This window comes from Phalaenopsis equestris, unplaced genomic scaffold (genome assembly GCF_001263595.1).
Source record: "Phalaenopsis equestris unplaced genomic scaffold, ASM126359v1 Scaffold000643, whole genome shotgun sequence".
Taxonomy (NCBI): domain Eukaryota; kingdom Viridiplantae; phylum Streptophyta; class Magnoliopsida; order Asparagales; family Orchidaceae; genus Phalaenopsis; species Phalaenopsis equestris.
The window spans coordinates 1-9,564 of record NW_018165083.1 but is presented as its reverse complement, the minus strand read 5'-3'; the positions used below and the strand labels follow the sequence as shown (position 1 = coordinate 9,564).

Sequence of the window (9,564 nt, the reverse complement as noted above, 5' to 3'; positions counted from 1 at the left end):
GGATCCTCCCCGGCGTCTTCACACCCGGATACGGCCGCTAGCGACGGTGGTGAGGCAGCGGGGAGGGTGCTCGACGACGCGATCTGGAGGAGAGAGACAGATGCGTGGGCGGGGTTGTCTGTAGTTAGGGTTTATGTATACGAGATGCCGGCGAAGTTTACGTACAATCTGTTGCGGCTTTTTCGGGACACGTACAAGGATACCTCTAATTCAACTTCGAATGGGAGTCCTGTTCATCGCTTAATCGAGCAGGTCGGTGAATTAAAATCCTTTTTTCTTCCTTTGTCTCTGTTATTGCTCTTTTGTACTTTTTTGAGCTGGAGATCGGAATTATATTCCATATCTTAATGGCATTGCTGGTTCTAGGGCTTTACTTGGATCAAATACCAACGAGTCCTTTAGATTTATAATAGGAGCTTCCAATTGGGAAGCTTTATTAGCATAGGGACGCATACGTTTCTTATTTCCTGCTTTTATGATTTCACTTTTGATCTTGTGGAGGTATCATTACTTATCAACAATTATGGTCCCTAAAAGTCCGATATTTACAGTTCTTAGACTTGCACTTTATAAGACTTTAGCACCTCTTATCTTTGTCGTGCTGATTTCATTGACGTATAGAAATCTAATTGTTCGCAATAAAAGAAGAAAAGCTTAACTTTTATGCTTAGGTATCTACTTACTAATTGAAGATAAATTTCTAATGCTAATTGCTTTCGTAGATGTATGCCATGTTTAATAGGGCTATGATTTATTGCTTGAACTAATTGAATGCATAGATGCATAAGACTTTAGGGGCTTCATGAATTGCTATTTAGATAACACCAATATTTTTATTCTTGATAAGGATGATTTGTTTTCTTCTACTCCTGGATAGTGCCATGCTTAATCATATTAGCAATTTAGATTTAAATTAAAAAAACAATCCTAATTTTATTTAGGCACTATCTCTTCTTTTTTCTTTTCCACTTTTTTTATGTTGTTGAGGCGACAACCAACGTAAATTTTTTGTCAAAAAAATCATGACACGAATCCTTTAAATCAATGTATAAATGTTGTATAACATGAATACAATAAAAAGTGTACAAAGGTCGTTATATCGTCATCCAAATGTAGTGTTAAATAAGCAAATGTTCTTATATTATGGACAAAGGTGGGTAAAAAAGTTAGTCCATAATACTAATATTATGATATGATCTTGGAATATCATTACTCTTCAGGGTAAACTAGTGAAATTAGTAGATATTATGGTTTATTGGAAGAAAAATATCTTATGCATTCAAGAAATTAAATGAGTTCGAGAAAAATAATGAGATTGATAGCTTAGATTTTAAACTTAAATATTTTGACATGAGTCGTACTAAAAATGGTGTATATAACTCTTATAAATAAGAGTTTGAAAGATAATATTATAAAAATTAATAGACTTGAAGATAGAATTACAACCCTAATGATTATTATTGATATTAAGATTCTTAATGTTGTAAGAGTTTATACTACTCAAGTAGGTTTAAATATATATTCAAAAGAAAAATTTTGGTATGAACTACACTAGAAAAATTAATACAAATGATACCTCTTAAAGAAATAAATTTTATTGGAGAAAATTTAAATAGACATGTTAGTAGATTGGTATACAACAACAACAACAAAGCCTTAATCCCACTATGTGGGGTCGGCTACATGAATCCATTTTCTCCATTACATCCTATTTAGTGTCTTATTTTCATTTAGTTCTAATAAATTAAGATCATTTTTATATACAATAATCCCAAGTCTTCCTAGGTCTACCTCTGCCTTTCTTAACACAATTCGAATCTACAACATCTACTCTCCTGATCGGATCATCATATGGTCGACGTTTAATGCGACCAAACCATCTAAGACGACTTTCTCTAATTTTGTCCGTCACAGGAGCTACACCAACCCTATCACGGATATATTCATTTCGCATTTTGTCTCTAAGTGTGAAACCACTCATCCACCTAATCATTCTCATCTCGGCTACACTTAACTTATTATTATGCTTCTCTTTTAAAGGTCAATATTCAGCGCCATAGAGCATTGCAAGTATCACCACTATCTTATAAAATTTTCCTTTCAGTCTAAGCAGTACATTTCTATCACAAAAAAGGCCCAAGGCCTGATGCATTCCTCCACTTCAACCAACCAACTTGAATTCTACTATTAACATCCCCATCTATATCACCATTGCTTTGAACAACGGACACAAGATATCTAAATTGTTCACACCTTTTAATAATTTGATCACACAAATTCACACTTCTGTCACTAGAGCTACTACTAATAAAATTACATTACATGTATTCAATTTTAATTCTACTTAAATGAAGGTCTTTAGACTCGAATGTAGACCTCCATAATTCAAGCTTTTTCTGGACTTTTTCTCTTGTTTTATCCACAAGAAGGATATCATCAACAAAAAACATACACCAAGGTACATCCTCCTGTAGATGCCTAGTAACCATCCATAACTACAGAAAAAAGATATGGGCTTAAAGCCGATCCCTGATGTAATCCAACAGAAATAGGAAAATATTTGGTCAATCTTCCTTCAGTTTGAACACAAGTAACAGCTCTAGTATACATATCTATAATGACTTTAGCTCTAGTATACATTTCTATAATGACTTGAATATAAGTCATATCAACACCTTTCTTCTCAAGAACTCTCCAAAGGATATATCTTGGAACTTTATCGTAAGCTTTTTCTAAATCAATAAAAATCAAATGTAGATTCTCCTTATTATCTCTGAACTTCTCTATCAAACCTCTCAATAAATGTATAGCTTCCATAGTAGACCTTCCCGACAAATCCAAATTGATTATGAGAAATCTATGTAATGCGTCTTAACCTATGTTCAATTGTCCTCTCCCATAACTTTAAAGAATGACACATCAACTTAATTCTTCTATAATTTGCACACTCATGTGCATCCTTTTTATTCTTAAAAATGGGGACCAAAATACTCTTCCTCCACTCCTCAGGTATCTTTTTAGTTTTTAAAATAATATTAAAGAGTTTAGTAAGCCAAGAAACTCTCAAATCTCCTAAATATTTCCACACTTCAATTGGGATATCATCAGGTCTTACAGACATTCCATCCTTAGTTTTCTTTAAAGCTACTCGACTTTTTTTTTTACTAATGCGATGGTAAAAATGAAACGTTTTATCATTATTCACTATATTAAGATCATTAAGGTCGATCGTATTTTCAGAAACTTCATTAAAAAGTTTATCAAAACAACTCACCCACATATTTTGAATATCTTTTTCTAAAAAAAGTACTATTTGATTTTCTTCTTTAATACACTTTACTTGATTTAAATCTTCACTTTTCTTTTCTCTTTGTTTAGCTAGTTTATCATATATCTTTCACTCTCTTTAATATCTAATCTATTAAGATTTTAAAAATATTTATGAGTTTTAGCGTCATAAATTATTCTCATTGACTCATTACAGGTCAAAAGGTCAAATTATATTGGAATTTGTTTTAGCTTTTGATTTTGTTATTACTAATACTTTATTTAAGAAAATAGATGAGCATAATTACTTGTAAGAATGAATCTCATAAAACAAAAATTGATTATTTTTTTATGAGAAAAATGGATCGTCGAGAATTTAAATATTTTAAGGTTATTATAAATAAAAATTTAGATCTTCAATATTGATTATTAGTTTTTGATTTTAAGATGAACAGTTGGAAGATAAACAACACAATGAAACATTACCATAAAATTAGATGAAGACATTTAAAAGACACAAATAAAAATATTTTTATGAGCAAACTTTAAGATTTTAAATTTGGGTTGCTTATGAAGAAAATAATTATATGTGTGAAAGTAATAAACACTATTAAACAACTGACAAAAGTTGTTCTTGAAGAATCAAAATAAAAAATTTTCATAGATAAAAATAGTTGCCGATGGAATAATAATATATAAGAAAAGATAAAATATAAAAAATTTTGTTATAAAAATTTGTTTAAATGTAAAAATTTAGAGAATTAGGTGATACCTTGAGAGTCTAAGAGAACTATTTGTAGTGCTAAAAATTATATTTTTAGTGATCTTTATGTTGGATTAGATACTAAAGAGAGTGAAAGATATTTATATAAACTAGTCAAACAAAAATAAAAGTAAAGAGTTAATTCAAGTGTATTAAAGATTAAAATCATAAAATTGCTTTTCTTGGATGAAGATATTCAACATAAGTGGGTGAGATATTTTGATAAATATTTTAATGAAGTTTTTGAAAATACAATCGACTTTCTTGACATCATTAATAATAATAAAACTTTTTATTTGTACTGTCACATTAGTAAAAATGAAGTTGATGAGGCTTTAAAGAAAATCAAGGTGGAAAATCAGTGGGATCTGATTGTTTCCCAATAGAAGTGTGGAAATATTTAAAAGATTTCGGAATTTCTTGGCTTACTAAATTTTTTAATATTATTTTAAAAACTAAAAAGATGCATGGGGGAGGAAGAGTATTTTGGTCCCCCATTTTTAAGTAAAGAAGATGCACAAGAATATACAAACTATAAAAGAATTAAGTTAATGTGTTATACATTAAAATTATGAGAGAGATTAATTTAACATAGTTTAAGATGTGATACAAAGATTTCTCATAATCAATTTGGATTTATGCCAAGCAAGTCTACCATGGAATCGATATATTTATTGATAGGTTTGATAGAGAAGTACAAAGAGAGTAAGGGGGATCCATATATAATTTATTTAGAAAAAGCTTATGATAAGATTTTAAGAGAAGTTTTTTGGAGAGTTCTAGAAAAGAAATGTGCTGATATTACTTATATTTAAGTTTTTAAAGATATGTATACTACAGTTGTTACTTCTGTTCGAGCAAAAGGATGATTGAACAAGTATTTTTATATTTTAGTTGGATTACATTAGAGATCAGCTTTAAGCCTATATCTTTTTGCTTTAGTTATAGATGCTCTTACTGGACTTGAAAAGGAGGATGTAGAAAAGGAGGATTTACCTTGGTGTTTGTTTTTTATTGATGATATCCTTATTGTGGATAAGTCTATAGAAAGAGTTCAGAAAAAATTTTGAATTATGGAGATCTACTTTAGAGTCTAAAAACCTTCATTTGAGTAGATCTAAAACTGAATCTATAGAATATAATTTTAGTAGTAGTAGATCTAGTGACAGAGTTGTAATAATGAGTGATCAAATCATTAAAAGGCGGGAACATTTTTTATATCTTGGGTCTATTGTTCAAAGTGATGGTGATAAAGAAGTACTGCTTAGACTTACAATAAAATTTTATAAAATGGTGGTGAGACCTGCAATGCTTCATGACACAGAGTGTTAGTGATACCGGAGTTAACCCAAACTACAATAGAAACTGAAATATATTATTGCTAAAATTCAATTTTTACAACAAGAATCTTTCAAAACTGGAAAAAGAACGACACAACACTAAAACTAGGGTGTAGGCGGGGTGGTGATGTCGCAGTTAAGGAGTTAGGAGAGCTGGGTGCGATTGTAACAAGGGAAAAGGAGGTTGGCCGACTGTAAAAGGATGAAGGCAACAGGTGAGAGGGGAAGTAATGGGTAAAAGTGAGCCTGGAGGGAGCGAATTGGGGGGAGGGGGCAGCGGGAGAGTGGGTTGGCTATAGAATGACTTGCTGGCCAACAGACTGGCTGTAGGAGGAAGTTCGGGGCAACAGGTTGCCATGCATGGTAGCAAAAGCAGCAGCAGCAAGGGATTGGTCTGGCAGCAGAACAACATGGAGCAAGGAGTGCAAGGGAGATGTCAACAAGGAGAAATTTCTTCTTATATGTATTATGATTGTAGTTTCTTTGTATTATTTTCTTCGAGTAGTGATATATTGTTATATGCCGGTTTGAGATGTTGTCTACAGACTATGTAATTATTTCTGGATATTTTGATTTATGTGTAGTGTACTTTATGGTTTTATTGTGGCTCTTTTATGTATATTGGAAGTTTTGAAAATATGTAAAAAGTAAATTAATTGTTAATACCATCCGATCGCAATTTCTGACTTGGTTAATCCTAAACTATCAAGCCGGGTCGTGACACATTATGGATAAGAAATACAATAAAAAAAGACTAGGATCCTAATTGATCATCTCAGTTAAGCACTCTCATTTCAATTTGCTGGTACTATTATCATTTTTTACTTTAAGAAAATGCTTGATGAAATAGACTGCTTCTGTAGTGCTAATTGCATGCATAGATGTACGCCATACTTAAAAAATCTACAGTCCATTAATGGAAGGGAAGAGACTGAAGGGGCGTTCACTGAATGCTATATTGATAGTACTGTTATCAAATATGGAAAAAAAGGTGTTTGATTTACTCCTATTTTCTAGATTGGGTTAGTCTAAATATATTAGATCAAGATAATCTAAATAGCATCCCAAAGCAGGTTTTGTCTAGATTACATCAATTAAAAAAATACCCATTAAGTAAAAGAAAGACTTGGATCACTTTTGATAATTTTTAATCTTGTGCTTTTTTAATTAAGATAATTCTAATCAAATAGATTGCATTTGGAAGAAAGAACTGGTAATACCGGCCATACAATCACTCAAAAGTAGTAAATTGTACCTACCAAGGTTAAATTTCTTGAATAGTGACCTCAGATTTGACTTCGAAACAAACATTTAGCTACAATATGGGTGACTGAAGATAGAGTATTTTCCATTTTACTATATATTTTGGATGTTTTGTTGACGTTCCTAATAAGATAAAATGTTATGTTTTTTGAATAAAGATCTCGGATTGGAGTTCCAGATATTTAGCAATAAAATGAATTACTGAAAATGGAGTATATTACATTTTTCTTCAAATTTTAGAAGTTTTGTCCACATTCCTTTAAGAAATTTAGGATTTGTTTGGTGCAAATTTTTCACTGCTTTGTTCTTTCAAATTTTTGCCAAATGTTTGTCTACTGCTTTTTTGTTGCTTTTTCAGAAATTTTTATGGTGAGAATGCTCTCTTTACATCTAGAAATGCTAGTGTGGTTGTTATCAGGAGGTTGTTGTTCCACCTTTTCAAAAGGAATAAAATTATGATAATCATAACAGCTTTAAAAAAAATATGTTTTACAAGAGCTCTACAACTACTTTTAAAAATTGTTGTAGCCACCCCAAATGGACCCTCAAAAGCATGCTATATCATAGTGTTAGAATTTGCACCATTATTCTATTGGTTTATTATCTTGTCATTGTTTTTTCGTTATTGTTTTATTTCTTTGTAGAAGCTTTTGCTTGTTGATTAGGCAAATAGTTTTAACGCTTTATTATCCAACATCTTGTAGATCTATTACATTCTAATGCTTTCTGGATATAAAATAATTTCTCTTTACTTATTGATAATTTTGCAGCATTCCATTGATTATTGGTTATGGGCAGATTTGATTGCGCCACAATCAGAGAGGCTTTTGAAAAATGTTATCAGGGTTCATCAGCAAGAAGAGGCAGACTTGTTCTATATACCATTTTTCACAACAATTAGCTACTTTTTGCTGGAGAGACAACAGTGCAAAGCACTTTATAGGGTGTGGAAGCTTGCCCAAGGTTTACTTTTAAGCTGGTTTTTGTACACTGTGCTTAACCTAGTAAAACATCCATTTTAAAGACAATACTTTAGGATAGCTTATTTTAATCATTCATTTTGCTATCCCAAACTCGTGGATGTCCATTCATTAGGCTTATGGTTCGGTTTCGCTAATGTTTCCCTGCATTGACTAAATTTTTGAAACTACGCAGTTAAGCAACATCTTGTCAACATCCCCTCTTAACTATTAATGATCGACATTCAAGTCTTTTCTTACTGAAAAATTTTTAAAGCTACATCAAGTAGTTATTTTAATTTATCTAAATCTCATTTGATAACATGGAAATAATGACTCTAAAATGTTGGGGTAGCCTTTGTATATCAAACCCCTTCCTGATCGTATATTTGCCTAGAGGCTTGTAATGTTTATGTTTTTTCGAATTTTTTTTACCAACTTATTATCTTTTTTTTCTTTCCCCTACTTATTTTTGTTATCTTATTAATAGCATATTTGCTTATCACTAGTGTCCTTTTTTCTTCTACCCAGTTTTGTTGTTAATTTTTCATATTTGCTTATCACTAGTGTCCTTTTTTCTTCTACCCAGTTTTGTTGTTAATTTTTTTTATTCTAATAGTTATAGCTATATCATTTTCTCATTATTTAATGATATTGATCCATGTTGCCTGGACCGATGTAACTTAGGCATCTTTTAATTTTGTTTTATCATTATCATGGCAGAATTTTATGCTCATTTTATGTGCTTAAATTTTCTCTTCTTTTCAAGCTTATCTCCGTTGTTCATTGTTGATTAGAATTCATCTTCTTGTTTTGGCATGGTTTTAATGCTAGTCTTCCATAACAACATTCATCTCCCTCCTTATGAAGACTGTAATCTGAGATGGTTTTTCAGAATGTACACTGAGTGCAGATAAAGCATTTTTTATACAGTGCACCCTAAAGGACTTTATAATTTTGTTTCAAGGCTTTCATGGCTGCAAGCTGTCATGGTTAATTATCTCCTCAGTTGATGAAAGAGAACTTCTGATTAGGATATTTTAGGGTTTAGGGTTTCCAATGAATAGCTATTATGTGTTGCACAAAATTAATGCAACAAGCTTACATTATTCATAGGCCAGAAACTAATAATCTTTAATATTACTTATTTCCTTTTAATGAAAAATGAAAACATGAAGAAGCTAATTCTATATTAAAATTTAACGGACATTTATTAGAAATAGCACATAAACACTTTATAATTACGAAAATCATGCAATTATTTAAACCACGCTCTTAGTGAACTTGTATTTTATCATAAATGTATAAACTCAATTAATGATCAATCAAATATCAAAATTTTGAGTATTGAATAAAAATAAAAGAGAAGAAGCCTCGAATCAGTAAAATCAAGCATCAATCTTGTACAAAGGGATAATTTTTCTCAAAACTATTCAGATTTGTTGCTTGATTAAGCGTTTATTTTAGAAGTAGAAGAATTGCACATTCTACTAACATTTTATTCAAAATAAAATATCACGAGTTTTGTACAAACTTGAGATCCCTATTTATAATAACAAATACTTTTGTTCATAAATATAAGAAAATATTTGGCCCCATAGATGGAGATAGATATCTCTCCTAAGTGGCTTTGACTTGTTCTGAGGACGTGGAAACTTAATAAAAGAATGGTTGATTCGCGCTACCATCCATTTTTCTTTAGAAACTCAAATAGTCATAAATCTAATTTTGGAAGATAATTAAGCTCACAATTCTCGCTTAAAGATCATGGTTCTCATAATTAGATAACTATAAAAGGAAGAAGACATCCCCAATTAGAGTTGGTTGTTCACGAAGTGTTGCACGTATAACATACCTCTTCCATCATCAAAGAGCAAAATATTAAAAAAAAAAAAAAGAGCGATAGCAGGCTGCATGAGTTTATTGTGGCTGTTAGCTGTTGGTGATCGGCGGAGGAACCATAGGAATAGAA

General features: G+C 31.1%; 1 protein-coding gene across 1 annotated transcript; it reads left to right on the top strand.

Annotated features, from left to right (window-relative positions):
* The first annotated feature begins 30 nt into the window (after window positions 1-30).
* LOC110030060 (probable arabinosyltransferase ARAD1) lies at window positions 31-7,808 on the top strand. The gene is made up of 2 exons (XM_020732604.1): window positions 31-252; window positions 7,404-7,808. Exons 1-2 carry the CDS (start codon window positions 145-147, stop codon window positions 7,653-7,655), a joined length of 360 nt encoding a protein of 119 aa, XP_020588263.1. The 5' UTR covers window positions 31-144; the 3' UTR covers window positions 7,656-7,808.
* Window positions 7,809-9,564: the final 1,756 nt, after the last annotated feature.